The following is a 15,609-nucleotide window of genomic DNA, read 5'->3' on the forward strand; positions in this document are numbered from 1 at the left end:
TGGACTTTGCTTTTTGTTTCTGGGCGCTTTGTTTGTCAAGGAACTTGTGTGTAACTGGCTATGAAACAACAGGTGAACACATATTGTGTTTTAGCTGGGGATATTTCTGGATTGGTTCCATTAGAGGTGAAAGAGAAGCCGAAACAGAATCTTTTCTTCTATTTTATTTTATATTTGACTTTTTTTCCAGTTTTCTCTTCACTTCTTTCTCTTTCTAGTAATTTATTGCTGCTCTTTTTTCTTGGACTTTCTTTCCTACTCTGCACCACTGAAAGCACATTTAGCCTCTTCTGTTTTCTCTGCACCTTCTTACCTTTTTTACTCAGTAGCTTTTATTCTTCCCTTTAGTAGTAGTAGGTATAGTTCTACCTAGTTTACTTATTTCTTTCTGTTTTTTAAACTATTTAAATATCTTTTTATTCTAAGTTTCTATTTATTCTTCCCTCTAGTAGTGATAGGTATTGTTGTATCTGGTTGTTTTTTAAACTATTTAAATCTTTTCACTCTAAGTTTCTATTTTTGCATGATGCCTGATTCTTCTTCTTACTTTATACTGTATAGATCTAGCTTTATTTCTTGTCCTGTTAGCTTTTGCTCTTTGCCTTTACTTTCTGCCTTTTGAGTAATTCTAATGCTTCGAGAGCTTTATTTGTAGTCCTTTCTCTATCCTAAGTAGTTATTCTGTTTTTTTCTGTAGCTTTGAATCATTTTTTCTAAACGACAGACTAGTTCACTAGAAATCTGATAAGTATTTAAGTTGGATACCCCCTCCTTTTTTGTGCACAAGGCCGAAAAATTCATACCCAAATTAAACTAGCTTGTTTCTTTAGTGCTTTAACATTCTTTCACTGCACTTCTCAGCCTGCTGTTTTGTCCTTTACTCCCCTATTACTGATTCTGTCCTTTGCTGTACCTTTTACTGATTGCATGTAGTTATTCTATATTCATTTTTTAATTGTTGTAAATTCTTTCCCTCATTAACTCAAGCTTCTCTAAATGTTTTCTTTTTACCATGAAACAGTAGCTACCCAACTGCTCCAATGACTACTAACTAAATCAAATTTCTTTTCTTCAAATCTGTTAAAATGTCCCAGTTAGATGAAGAAAAACTACTCCAAGTCATCTAGTAACCAAGCTGAGCTCATGTTTCATGTGTCACAGGTGCCTCTCACTCCAAACTTACATTTCACAATAAACAGATCATGAAAAACCTGACTGATGTCATTTATTTAGCTTTAAATCACAAAATATAAAAATTATATTAGGTATATTAAAAAAAAAATAAAAATCACACAAACACTCTATATTTAAATTTTATTAGGTTTTTTTTTTCAAAAGATAAAATGTACATAATATTTACAACATGGCAGTTTATCATATCATCTGTAGAGCCATGGGAAATGGAGATCGGGAGATTGCATTGCAGATAACCCTTCAGTTGTTAGTGAGCTGTAACAGACTATTAAAGCAATGCAGATGCAATACAATACTTACTAGTGAGTGACAAGCTGCACAAGGCAAACTGTCACAAACATACTCAACACAGAAAGAAAAGAGAAGAATGAAAAGAGAAGAAATACTGGTTAAAGGTTTGTAGGAGAGGGCAAGAGAGGAGAGAGGGCAGCATGCAGGGGAGGGAATATAGAAGCAAGAACAAAGAAATGCAAATGAAAACGAGTTAAAAGGGGAAAGTAGGAAATGAACACAGCTGAAGTCAGACATGGGAGTTCTTCCAGTGTGAAATATCAAGGAAGGAGGTACAAAGACTGATGGAGGAGTAGTGTAACATGGGAGCAAAAAATACTGAAAACATGACTTGGGCATTAGAGGAAAAAGCATTGAAAAAAAAAAAAGTCTTGTTAGTTGCCAGGGGTGATTTTCTTCTAAAAAAGAAAAAGTAAAAATACAGCAAACATCCTAGGCTGTATCAACCTGAGACATCAGATGTACACACTTAACCCTGTGTAAAAAGTTTACATTTACACAATTCTATGGCAGCTACCACATTCAACAAGCTCATGACATGTGAAGTAACCCAAAGGTAATTCTTAGCATGGGAGCACACACCAGGATATGTCAATAATGAAAAATCTGCCTAAATTGTAAAAAAAGTAATTAAAAACAAACAATCAAACAAAAAAAAAACAAAAAACACTAAGGGCAGATGAATTTTGAGGTTAACATTATGTTCTGTATGTCCAGACACATCTTTAGATAAGAGGGGAAAAACTCTTGTAAGTGGGCTCTAATTCAACTCTAACAATGAAATGTCTATTAACTAAACATAATCTAAATGACTCCTAACTACAAGTAAACTAGGTCAAAAAGGAAAAAAAAAAAACCTAGACAATGCAACATTTGACTAACAAACTGTAGGTGTATTATTCAAAACATTCAAATGCATCTGGACAAACAGAAAAGAGTAAATGGTGACTTTGTTCAATAGTCAAACATTGCTTAAAACTAAAGCATCATGTTACACAGAGAAACATTTGAATAACTGTGTTAGCAGCAAGTCACATAAGCAGCAGATAAACATTTTCCACATTTCATCATGTAAGGCTCCCATGTGTTTAATCAGCTGTATGGCTTCAACTTGACTGGGTCAAACCAAGACTGATTGCTCACAATTCACTCTCTCCGGCTGGCGTCTGGAGGAGATGCGCCCACTTATCACTCCGTGTGCTCCTGCAACGCAGCAGTACTAAGGGCTGAAGAATGAGAGGTCTGGTGGCGTGTGAGAGAGGTTTGGGAAGTGAAAGGAGGGAAGAGCAGAGGACAAGGGATCAGGTAGATGAAGAGGGAAGAAAGAAAAAATGTCAGATCACTGTTGTTACAAAATGCATACAATAAAAGGTTGATAATGAGGATTGGAAAACAAAACTGATGATCCAATTTTATAGCAATTTGTCAACTTGATGGAAAGTTGTTCTCTGCCACTAAATAGGTAAGTGACAAACATGGCAGTGCTTTTTGTCTGAAGGTTTAACAATCCAGGTTTGGTTTGAGAATTAGAACATTTTCAGGCTGTGCCAGAGAAAAACTACCACTGTCAATTATCACCTCTTCCACTTTATCCATTGTGATGAAGACATGACACACAATCCAAATCAGACCTGTCTATATTTATGTTTACATATTCACACGAAGGGATTAAGGGTTTTATAAAACCCAGAAAAACAAAATTTCACACTTACCCATGTGTGAAAAAAAAAAACCAAACCTATGCACTAACTGAAAAGAAATCACAGCAATATCATACAGCATTTACAAAAATATACTCTGTAGACAGGTTAACATGTAGATTGTTCATTAAGTCTGCATCCATTCATGTTATGGTCTGTTACACCAGTCTTAAATACCTCAGACTATTTCTAGTGGTAACTAAACTAATACTGCTGAAATAAAAAAAAAAAAAAGTTATTTTATATAAGGGCCCAAATTATAGAATATGCCTGTAGGCTCATAGATTCTGTTGGTTAGGGTTTATTTTACTAGATGTTTAATGACTATTAGTTGTAAGATATTTCCCCAATCACCATTAGCCTAGGTCCTGAAACACACAAACCACCTGAAAAAGGAGGAAGCAACACCACAGCAGAAAGCTAACACCACTACAACTCCACTACCACTTCTCTTACTTTCCTCTATACAGTGAAGCTACAATTACAATTTCTATGTTATGAACTTATTTAATTTCATCTGGATAAATGGACATTAAAGCATTTTCACTCAACTTGCATATCCTTTTATTAAAGTACTGTCTACATCTGTTTAAAACGTCTGTTTTAATTTAAATACTTTATCATATGACATTCAGACAGCGGCGTGTGCCTGTGCAGTACAATTTCTGGTATCTTACTTTAGCACTTTACCAAATTTGTTTGGACATTTTATTCATCTGTCCAATATGAATTTGAATGTTTTCATAAAACTGATTGCAGTGCCATAATTTTTCCTTTTGTAAAGAGAAAGGCCAATACTGCTGTCCAAAAACACAAGATATAAAACATTTATCACAGAAGTAAGAAAACATCTCTTGTGCCATCATCCACCTCCATCCAGAGAAGTCCCTTTCGCTTACCAGCTTGCAAACACCAGAGCCAGGTACAGCATACAAACCACTCTTTACTCCTTTGAGTAGAAGCAGCACATTTTCCTTCGATAATCCACCATGCAGAATTCACCTACACCTGAAGATGGCAGCTTAGATGCCCATGCTGCTTCAGAGTAACAGCTGATGATGTCAAGATGGTTAACCCAGATGAGAGAGGAACTTCATCGCAGCATTTTGCTGTGTTGAACGTGTTGTGCTCGATTCCAGGTGCTGGCAGGAACTTCTGTCAGGATGATTGGAGCAGATTCCCTATCTGCCTCTGGATGCTTTGATTCTGGAGATGGAGTGCTACGTCCAGGGTATGGAGTTAAGATATAACCTTGATGAAGAACACTTGGTTGTATCCTTTATACAAAGTCAATGCTCATCTTTCTGCCAGTGCTTGCCGATCATTTCATAACTGTGACTGGCAAATGAATACTACCTAATTCAATCAGGGATGAAACTTTAGATTTTAGTCCATTACTATCATGAGCCATACGGTTGGGAACAAGGAACAGGATGGACACCCAACTGCAGACACTGAGGAAATGGATAGAGGGCTGGACATACAAACCACCACCTCTTCTTCTTTCAAAGAAACTGCCAGCATCTTCTTACCATGTCATCTCAGTCTCTAGGACGGAAATGCAAAGTTGGCCCGATTCCGGCTTCAGGTTCAGGCTTAACTTCAAATAGCTGGATAAATGACTTGTAGCAGAGCTGTTTACATTTTCCTTTAGATTGACAAGGCTTGAGTCTTCAGGTCTTCGAGCTGTTGACTTGAAGGAAAAAACAACAGAACACTGTTAGCTTTGACATCTGATGGTGGCAAAGGAAGAGGAACCATGAGGGTGAGTGCTTTCCTGATCGTGCTGTATGACTTCTTGGTTGTTGAGACTACATGATAATCTCAAATCTAAACTGTTTACTTGTGTTTCTGGTGTCATAAATGTGGTAAGACAATTGGGCAGTGGGCTAACTTACAATATCTGAGTGATGGAGTGTGCAAACATTATCCCTCATGTTTAAAAGTGTTCTGAGTTTCAGAAAATGACATCTGCATTTGAAATCTAGATCTTGCAACAGAATATACTAGCATGTATCTTTCTTGGTGCATCTTTCATAGGTGTTAATTTGCCACTACTCTGTCCAAACTGACTGAAGTGTCTGAAGTGCAGTGCATTAAATATGTAAGGAGCCATGATGGTCCCTTAGCGTCTCCCTTCACTGTGCTAGCCCCCTCCACCCCCTCAGGAGGCAGCCAAAGAAGCTGTGCTGGCTTTGCAGTCTATCTTTTTAGGGTCCGAGGGAGTGAAAGTGACACCTAGCCCAGTAAGAAAGGACATACAGGACTCTAAACAAGGGAAGCCCAGAGTGGACTGCACATACTGCACGGGCAAATCGGGCCTGAACCTGCAGACAAACAAAACACAAAATCCATTAGCATACAGGTTTCAAATAATATCTGTGCATATATCTTTCTGGAAGGTGACTTACGTTTTGACTATGGCTCGAAGTGCAACTTTTCTTTCCCTCTCTACAAATTTGTCAATAAGATATGAAGCCATGCGTGGGGCTTCAAGGTAGAGCTTAAAGAAACGGCGATAGTTTCCTAATGCCCAGGCAGCCCGGAGTGCAAGTGCATGAGCTACACACTCATCTTCTCGCAGAGCTGGGGTCAAGTACACCAACTCAGTGGTCAGATCTAGAGGGGAAAAAGAATGGCCAAGGTTAAAATATGGAAGAAGAACATATCAAGGGTGAGAAAAAAAAAATATGTTGTGCAATATGCAAGCATACCTCCAGAGTTCTTAGTAAAGATGTAATACAACAATCTATATGCTGTAAACTCTCCAACATTCTCCGAAGGATTTTCCTTATATAGAGCCTTCAGCTGGGTCTGGCACTGGTTGAACTCTTCATGGTCTCCCTAAAGACAGGCAATCAATATTCAAATGGAGTTAAAAGAACATACTGTTGTCATGTCACTTTTAGCTTATACTACTATTCTAGAGAAAAACAGACTTACCTTTTCCAGAGCAATGCGTGCATGACACTCGTACACTTCCACAGTGAAGTCAGTACGAACTCCTTGGACCTGCACAATAACAGGGAAAACAATAAAAAACAAACAAAACACACAACCTAAGTAGATATCAGACAAACCTATATAAAGATTACCAACCGTGAGGTCCTGCCGTATGGACTTCATCTGTTCACAGGCATACACATAGTCCTGGTGGGTTTTCCAGTGGGCTTTCACAGCCTGCAGAGATTTTCTCAATACCTGAGGGTGAACAAGTTAGGAAATAGATCATGATACAAATGTTCAGAAAACACACAGCATACTCAAAATTCCTTCTCCGCCATGTTTTTCCACAAAGAAAAAAACAAAATCAATTTAGAATCTCCACACCAGAATGATTTCAAATAGATTGACACATATCTCTGACACACAAAAACATTATCAAACTCATAAAACTACAGCAAGAACTGAAAACAACTTACGTGCACAGGACGCACAGTTGATGGGTCAGGGGCACACGTGAGCCTCAAGTAAGACTTGGTGATGTCCTGACACGTTCCCACAATGGGGCAGTCCTCCCAGCTGAGGCCCTCCTGTGTTCCGTCAGGTAGGTCCAAGGCATTGATGGAGAGAACCAGAGGCTCTGAACGAAGCTGCTTGTGGAAACGAGCTGCTCTGCTCTGCTTCTTGGCTTCTTTGTTGGGGTCATGAAAATCCATACCGGCATTCCCACCTTTCCTCTTCTTTCCAACGACTGCACTGTTATCTTCTGTGTTTCTGGTAGAATAATAAAAACGGGATTGACATGCTATCTCTGTTGCATAGTACTAAAAACAACAAATATTTTCCTTTTATCACAGCCTTCCACAAAAATAGTGATCAGTGAGAGCTTAGGGCCCAGTTAAATGGCTCAACATTATTTTGGTTTTTAAAGAATATTTATTAATTTACCGTCTTCCTCTGTTGGCTTTTCCTCTTCCTCGTCCTCTCTCTCCACCTCCTCGCCCTCTATCCCTGTCATTACCACGACCACGTGCTCCTTTTTGATTGCGTCTTGAGAGTTGAGGTCGGAGGTCACTGGACATGCTGCTATCCGACTGTGAGCCAGAGTCACTGAGAGTGAAAAGACAACACATTTAGAAAGCAAATGTGCAGGAGTGTCAGCAGTGACCAAAGAAAAGGTAGAGTAAAGCATCTTACCTTCGTCTGTGCCTTTGGTTACTGCGGTCCCTGTGTCGGCCATGGGAGGGGGATGGTGAGCGGGAGGAAGAACGGGAAGAACTAGAAGATGGACTCCTTTGTGAAAATATATTCCTGTAGTGGCCTAATCTGTGACCAACGCCCCTGCCTCTTGAAGCTGCTGTGCTTACACCATGGCTAGCTGAGCTATCTGATATTCTCTGGGGCGGAACAGCTTCCCAACGGGACTGCTTGACCTTTAGCCTACAAAAAAATAAATAAATAATAAATAAAATAAAATTTTAAAAAGCCTCATATTTCAATGGGTCTTTATCCTGTGGACAATATGATCAACAAGTAACCAGTCTCCTGTAGAGAGGAAAGAAATGCATCATCAAGTCTTGCAAGTTTAAATCCAACAATTACCGGACTTAAAGAAACCTAAGTATAGATATTTCGCATAGGGACAAGTCTAAGCCCCTATTAAACTCACTCTGGCAATGGCTCACGAGTCCAGTCAATGGTGTAAGCAGAACCATCCTTTAACCGGTCCTGCAAAACCTCCTTTAGGACCTTCTCTGTCCGATCTTTGTCTTCTTCTGTTTCACAAGCTGTGAAACAACGTTGTACGTATTCCTTCATAGCTTGGGGCCAATCCTGTGGTCTGGAAAGAAAGCATTTTTAGTCAACATATGATTCACGATTTAAAAAAGACAGAATCTGTGAACACACTTGAGTTCTCACCGTGTTTGAGCGCCTCCTGCATTGGCAGTAGCTGGAGAAGAGGGAGTTGGATTTAATCCTGATGGTTGCTCACCTGGAGGGAAAGCCTGATTGGACACTGGAGAACACTGAACCTGATAGGGCCTCTTGGGAATACTAAACTTCACAGCAGCTGTCCCAGGTGCCTCTGTAAGAAGAAAAAAATAATTAAGTAATAAAAACTAACAGAACCAAAACAGAGATTTATGGCTTTGGTCTGTAATGTCCCTCTTAATTTCAATGTTTGAAACAAGCATGTTATTAATGCATATGATAATACTCCTAATACTAATAATGCACAAATTATTACTGCAAATACTGAGAAAAGCAGCAAAAGAAGTAATGTGCAAAGAATAAGCAATGATACCCACAAAAAATCTAGAAGATGGACTTAAAACGATAATTAAAGCATATTATTTTCAATTAAAAAAAAAAAAAAAGAAAAACTTACGTTTCATGCGGTGCCACAGTTGCTGCCCTTGTTTTTGGGTTTTGTTTTTGTTGGCCTCTCCTCTGCCTACACCTGAAACATACTGGCCTGTTTGCTGTTGCTGCTGAGAGGTATTCTGAGAAGGCTGATAGGTGTTCTGGGCCTGGAAGCCCTGGGCATAGTTGGGCCTTCCCTGGGAATGATTGTAAACTTGCATTTGGTTGGGGTCACCGGGTGGATATGTCATGGAGTTATTGGCACTGTATGCATTTTGTGATGGAGGAGGGGGATACTGGGAGTTGGGTGGGGGAGGAATTGGTGGGGGTGGTGGAGGAGGGGGGTTTTCTGAGGTGGTCGGGCTCTGTGGTGGCTGGGGAGTAGCAGGGGGAGGAGGCTGTGGTTGAGAGGAGTATGTGGGGGACTGATCTTCCATTCCAGGCACTGGAGGAGGCTATGAAAAGAAAGACGGGGAAAAAAATAATCTATTTAAGCAATACAAAAAAATAAATCTTTTATAAGAAGTTACCAGAAGCTACAGAAATCTTTAGAAAATAAAGTTGCTGTGCATTATACCCAACACCTCTTTCACTAAATGTTCTGTTGTAACCATATAATATTTTACAAAACAACTTTTAAAGACATTTGATAGGGTTATTGAGCATTTCCAGTGAATCAGACATTACTTTGTATGGCTCTAGTGCGTTTGGTTTTTGACAATTAATGAGATCAGAAGCCAGATAGATGTAAGTCTATAAACAACTACAAATTTCATGCATCCTACCTGTCCATTAGAAGTTGGAGTTCCTGGATAAGGCCCTGGAGGTACACCGTACTGACTAGGTGGATATGCAGCTCCATACTGGAAATGCAAAAAATGCTGTGTTGTCACTCTTCATTTGTAATCAAGTGTAACCGTGCAACATAATCCTAATCCTTCAGCATGAGATGTTATTTTGGGCTACAAGACAATTGCAGCTAACAGTGTCAAGGCAGTGAACGCATCACATTTCTCTTAATCAGTAAGGTAATATATTAATAAGAAAAAAAAAAATCTGTACTCACTGCAGCCATGGGGTAATAGTAGTTATAAGGGTATGTGTATCCAGGATAGTGCTGCTGAGTTTGCTGGTACCATGGATAGTACTGTTGCTGCTGCTGCTGCTGGACAGCTGCAGAGTCAGTGACTGCTGTCTGAAACTGACCAGCCTGAAATGCCACAAATGTACACAACATATATCAATCGTTATATTCTCAAACGCATGAGAAGACTTGACTTGAGACACACAAAAAGATTAAGGCACACCTCTGCAGTGGTCCGGTTGGCTTGAGGAGTCTTAGCAGAGCTCTGACTCTTGTTAATGGATGCCAGTGCTTGTCTTGCTTTCTCCCATTCTGGGTTTTCATGAACCTGCCCCTCTCCAACAGCACCATAGGACCTGCCATCAACCCACCAACATTTAGTCAGGGGCATTTTTGAAATGAGAGAGGAATTTCCAAACCAAGTAGACCAGGATAATGTATGCGTAACTGTCGTAATTTATCACTTAGCTAAACGTGACATTCAAAGCAAATGTCAACGTTATACTAACGGCTTTGTGTTATTCCAAAATGCTTAATATTGTATTTTATTCTTGCATATAAAACAATGCTCTGCAAACGTTCACTGAGCCCCTCTACCAGTTAGCGCTATTAAACCTCCTGGTTAACTTAAAAACCAAAGCAGTTAGTTACGCAAGTTAACGGTAAAGTGTGGGTGCCAACAGATAGTTCATTTCTAGTAACTAAATGGTTTGGTCTGTAGAATTTCTGTGGGTATAAAATGCAACGTACCAGTTATTTGTAGGGGTTGCTTGTGTCGCGTTGGCCGCCATTTCGCCACCGATTTACGTTAGCTAACGCCAGCTAAGCTAGTTGCTAGCGAGGGGCTAGGCTAACGCCGTTAGCTTTAGCTGCCCTGCTAGAGCGAAGACAAACAAGATGAAGTCCAACACGGCAGCCAGAAAAACGGCTAGATTGCCTCGAATAACGCTGACTATCCTAACACCTCAAGCTTTAATATGCGTTAAACGAAAATGTAGACTAGGAATTTAAGTTAACATTCGCATAATTGCTTCCGTTTTGGTTAACGACCAACTTCGTCTGACCAGACTGTGGATTTACAAAATGGCAGATAAGTGAAATCATCCAAGTGACGTTTCACCGTGGTATAAATGGGTTTTGTTACCCACAGTACATCCTCGCAGGCAAGACATGCACCCATGGGTGTGCATGAGACGCACGGATGTACACACAGCGTCTGTACCGGCACTCAAGAAGCGTCACCAAACAAAAACATATCGTAGCTTTAGTTTTATGAATCTATCAGTCCAACAGAAACAACGGGGCGGGACTGCAGTGCCTGACAGACGAAACGCAGGGCAAACAGTCACTGAAGCTGAAGTCAGGGACAGGGGAAAGAAGTTTACCGGACTCTGTTTACCATCAATATAATACTTGTCAATATCAATATAATATGTCTAATCTCTAAAAGGTAATCTCAAAATCATGTTAGATCATGTGTTTTCAACATGACACTATTTGAGCAACTATTTTATTATGAGTGACCACATGTAGGAGGTTACCTATCATTTTACCTACTCATCGTATGTTTTAACTATTTACTATTTTACCATTTTATTTTTCAAGATCATATCTTAGCATATACTTTCCTCTTTACCTTCCTGCAGAGCATACACAGCTGCAGGATGTGTGTTTGTGTCATTGTGTGTGTGTTAGAAGGAAGTATTTTCCTGTCAGAGAGTCTCTCCCACACTTAAGCCCCCAAATCATAGGGACGTCTCTGTGGAGTGCAAATGATTTTTGCAACTGTTGTAAGTTTCAGGAATATTTATATTGTTTCACAGTAGCTGTGAGTCACGGGTTTAACAATTAATTAAAAAAGTTAAGCACGAAATCATCTCGGGGTCACTATAATATCAAATTAAACAAAACACTCAGGCATTTTATTTCTTTTGTCTTATATATTAGTTCTTAATACTGCAATCTTCGCAAATGCCACAATCCTGCACATCAGGACCCAAATTCTTCTTCCTAAATTTACATTAAAAAATAATAATCTAATTTCAGCAGTGCAGCTTTTAGAAGAATAAAATGCTGTATTAACTGTATTTCCAGTCAGTTTCTCACAGTGAATAAAACCTTGTGGCGCTAAATGAATTGTTTGTGCCCATTGTTGTCTCGTTGTACATCACCACACAAATATGTTGACCATTGTGACAAGCTCTCACAGACAATGACTCATTATGCACCACCACTGAATACCTGGATTTGGTAATACTTGTGTTTCTCTAACTAATTGAAGAAAGCCATGGACTTCCAAAAAGCATCTTCCTCTCCTTGTTGACCAAAATTCTGGTTTTCTCCTAACTGATTTAAGACAAACTATATCTCTGAGTGAATGGATGTGGGTTTATTATGGACAAGAATGACACCCTTTTAAAATATGCTGTTGGTGCATCACATGGGGTTTGATTTCACCGACTGCATTCCATCAAATGCAGCCAAATTATATTTCAAATTTAAGTGAAGCCCATAACTTCAGTGTGACATGAAATGAGTTTGGTTTACTGTCATTAAGATCCCCCACCTTCCTCCTCCCTACACACACACACACAGACACACACACAGACTTTTCAATATGTGAGTTCAGTTTTTCAGGTAGACTCTGGTCTTTTTAGACTTCAGGAGAGCATAGAAACAGCTATGTAGATCTTTATATTACTTTATAGTTTTTTGTTTTCTATGTTTCCTGGAAGGAAGTATGTAATAATAGGGAAAACATAGGCAAATTCATTTAATTTGAGGAATCTTGACAATATAAATGGTTGTTGATTGCCGAATTACTGCATTTAGAGAGTACTAATCTCATATTACACATTTGCTTTTTCTTTTTTACATTCTCAACAAATATCATTAAAATATCAAAACTAACGATCAATTGATAATTGTTTGTGCTTGGGACTACTGTTTGATACTTTTAAGTGGATGTTTATATACATAACCCCAAACTTCCAGTTATCCACCGTGCCTTTATCAACAGCCTAATCTTTTTCTCGCAGTTATAAGTTTAAATTTAATAAAGCCCTGTGTTTAGAGGCAACCAGAGGAAAGCTCCCTGTTAGTCTCGTTTATGTTTAACAGCGTCTGGTAAAGTCCACGGCACTTTGATCCAGTTCTCCTCAATTATTGTCGCGTCACTTCCTCACTCTGTGCCCATCCCTTTGGAAAAAAAAAAGAAAATTCACACAGACAAACGACGGCGAGAAAAAGAGCGAGGGAAAAGTCGAGAGGGACTCAGGGAGGCAAAAAGCCTGATGAAAAAGTTGGACACAGAGGAGGGAGCCAACCAAAGAGCAGAATTTACGCGTTAAAGTAAGTTTTCCATACTTTGAGGCTTTTGCTTACGCGCACTCGGGTCAGTTGATAAGATGAGTTTCACATTGATCCAAACGCTCCTATCACTGCTTTGTCAATAAGCGCTTGCCTCTGCGTGGTTTTGCAATAACTCAGAAATGATAAATTTAACTCACATGTTTTATAATAAACAATAGTTTTTGTTAGACAATCCAGTGGGCTGGCACAAGGCCTGTAAGCCCCCTCCCCTTCCAAACTAGTTCACGTACATACACGCATGTACAAACTTTGGGAACACGTTCTCAAATGGCTACATACATTTATATACATTTGCAGTGTATGATGTATAAAATGAACAATTAAGGCAGCTTAATGCCTACTGTAATAATTATTAATTAAATAGTTGCTTTGAGGAGTAGTTTTGTTATGATCACCAAGGCACAACCCAGGGTCTTTTGGATTATAGATTCAGCATTTTGTAGAGAAATCTACAGTGTTGATTTTGTCCACATACACTCTAGGGTAGAGAAAAGTATGTGCTAGCGTTGCAGGAGTGTGCGTCAAGTACAAGTCTCAGCATGGCCTTCACAGCCACACGACTGCCAAAAGGCTCATTGGTTTTCCAGAATAATGCACAACATGGTGGAATTTTTACTTGACTGTGACTGCTGTATTCATTTGCACACTGTTCATAATGTCTCCTTGTTCAGAGGGTCACTTCATTCACTCTGTGCAGACTTGCATAAATGATAATTCACCCTTGAATTTCGTCCCTCCCCCCCTTCTAATTTGTTTACAGTCATGCCCCTTCACAAATCATCCCGGGCTTCTCGCCTGGACCACACCATGATCTCAGCCCCACTGGGTGACTTTCGCCACACCATGCACATTGGGAGGGGAGGTGATGCCTTTGGGGACACTTCCTTCTTGTCCACTCTTGGACCAGCTCCAGCCACCCCTGACCTGGGGAGTCCAGGGATCATGCCATCTTCTGATCAAGGGGTGTCAGTCAATCACAGGGATCTTTATACAGAAGTTCCAGGAAGTCCTGAGAATTCTGAGCTTCAGCACTCTGAGTCAGTGTCTTCTTTCACGCTAGACCTGGACCTGGACCTAGGCCCATCTATGCTTGGAGATGTATTAGGGGTGATGGATGGATTGGGGTTTGACCCCACTGACGAGGATGTGTTCACCCCCAAATCTTCAGTGGAACCAAAGCAGGGAAAAGGGCCTATGGAGATGTCTATGAGTGTGCAGAATGAGCTTAATGGGAAGGACTTGGTTGGGTTGGATGAAAGCCAGGTGGAAGACGACAGAATACCAGATGGGAATAGTTTCAAGGCAAAGGGGTTAAGGCCAAAAGTGAGATTCAGTGACAAACGAGAGGAGATCACCCGCCAGGCATCTGAGGAGGAAGAGGGTCAAGGCTTTGACCTTCATGATGAGAATCTGCAGGTGTATCGCAGTCCAGTGAGAGCTGAGAGGGGCGAGAGCCAAATAGGTGGAGGTGAAACTATGTTCACCAATCACAAAGTAGATTTGCCACCTAGCCCTGCTTCATCACATAGCTCAGAGTATGAAGGAGTCACCCCACTGGACAGGAGGAGGGTCGACAGCTACCACTCAGAGACTGATTCAGAGGACGAAGAGGAAGGAGGACGTGGCTACACATTTGAAGATGAGTTTGATGATGAAATTGGTCTATAGGAGATAGGTATGCTTTCCCTTGAAAACATATCTTTGCTGTTGAGTAAATCAAGTATACTGTAGAATCCGTATCTCATCATTTTAGTATCATTTGAATGGGAGGCATAAAAATAATTTAACTAAATGCAAACTGGATTTTCAGGAATCAGACGATGTTGCTCAACTGGAAAAGACATTTTATGTTGTATCTACAAGGGTAACAGATTTGCCAGTCATTTTGATCAGAAAGAGAAAAAATGTTATTTAGGTTAATACAGTGAAACTTTTGTAGCACTTTGATTTGTTTCATTCACCTGGAAGCTTTGCTATGAAACTGATGCTCAGTGGAAAGTTTGATTCAGGAGAAATGAATAATGCTTGGATTGTTAATTTTACTATGTGGTCATTTAAAGCGCACACAACACATGTTGTGTTTACTGGGCTTTATGCTATAGTGCCATGAAGGGAAATGTATGCTTACATTTATTGTACCCTGTGCTATATCAGTGTCTTAATAGTTAGTTCACATATTGCATGTTTATTACCGTCTCCATGTCTTCTCTTAATGTCTAACATATTTGAAATGTTTTACAGGGGATCGCAGAGACACTGCCAGAAAATGAAGTTTTCCTGTGTACAGTTAATTCCTGTGATACTCACATTCCAAATCTGACAGTGTCTCTGTGGTTCAGACCAAAACAGATCTGTTTTCTGAGCGCAGTTATTTTTTTGCATGTTTTCATACCTACCAAAGTCTCCTGGGGTTGGACTGATACTAAAACACTAAGACAATCATGGGATTTAAAGGTCAAATTTTAAATAAGGACCAGCTGTGAAGTTTGTACATGTTTTTTGCTTGTATAATGCTTTTGAAAAAGTATTTTATTTCATAATGCTGTAAAGGGGAGATGTCATTATGCTCATCTGTTGTAAAATGCTGGTTTAAACACGATGACCTGTGGTTTAATGAGGTTTACAGTGAAAATAATAAAACTGCTATTGGGATTTTAAAAT

At 39.7% G+C, this 15,609-nt stretch overlaps 2 protein-coding genes across 2 annotated transcripts; one reads left to right on the plus strand and one right to left on the minus strand.

The window, feature by feature from the left end:
* Nucleotides 1-1,294: 1,294 nt before the first annotated feature.
* On the minus strand, nt 1,295-10,675 carry leng8 (leukocyte receptor cluster (LRC) member 8). The gene is made up of 15 exons (XM_026316946.2): nt 10,327-10,675; nt 9,800-9,932; nt 9,559-9,702; nt 9,278-9,355; nt 8,518-8,947; nt 8,049-8,214; nt 7,798-7,968; nt 7,326-7,568; nt 7,077-7,238; nt 6,608-6,902; nt 6,285-6,386; nt 6,129-6,197; nt 5,900-6,029; nt 5,597-5,804; nt 1,295-5,512 (listed from the first exon to the last, which is right to left on the minus strand). The coding sequence occupies exons 1-15, from the start codon at nt 10,365-10,367 to the stop codon at nt 5,350-5,352; spliced, it is 2,535 nt and encodes an 844-aa protein (XP_026172731.1). The 5' UTR covers nt 10,368-10,675; the 3' UTR covers nt 1,295-5,349.
* A 2,099-nt stretch (nt 10,676-12,774) lies between these two features.
* cdc42ep5 (CDC42 effector protein (Rho GTPase binding) 5) lies at nt 12,775-15,288 on the plus strand. Its single transcript, XM_026317649.2, has 2 exons — nt 12,775-12,927; nt 13,709-15,288. Exon 2 carries the CDS (start codon nt 13,711-13,713, stop codon nt 14,614-14,616), a length of 906 nt encoding a protein of 301 aa, XP_026173434.1. The 5' UTR covers nt 12,775-12,927; nt 13,709-13,710; the 3' UTR covers nt 14,617-15,288.
* The last annotated feature ends 321 nt before the right edge of the window (nt 15,289-15,609 follow it).

Source organism: Mastacembelus armatus, chromosome 16 (genome assembly GCF_900324485.2).
Source record: "Mastacembelus armatus chromosome 16, fMasArm1.2, whole genome shotgun sequence".
Taxonomy (NCBI): Eukaryota; Metazoa; Chordata; class Actinopteri; order Synbranchiformes; family Mastacembelidae; genus Mastacembelus; species Mastacembelus armatus.

Excerpts from the sequence above, each read along its gene's own strand:
- leng8 (XM_026316946.2), bottom strand. The coding sequence starts at position 10,367 with ATGGCGGCCAACGCGACACAAGCAACCCCTACAAATAACTG. Across the intron at positions 9,356-9,558 it reads ACTATTACCCCATGGCTGCA|TATGGAGCTGCATATCCACC; the intron begins GTGAGTACAGAT and ends TTGCATTTCCAG. Across the intron at positions 7,569-7,797 it reads ACTCGTGAGCCATTGCCAGA|GCTAAAGGTCAAGCAGTCCC; the intron begins GTGAGTTTAATA and ends ATTTTTTTGTAG.
- cdc42ep5 (XM_026317649.2), top strand. The coding sequence starts at position 13,711 with ATGCCCCTTCACAAATCATCCCGGGCTTCTCGCCTGGACCACACCATG.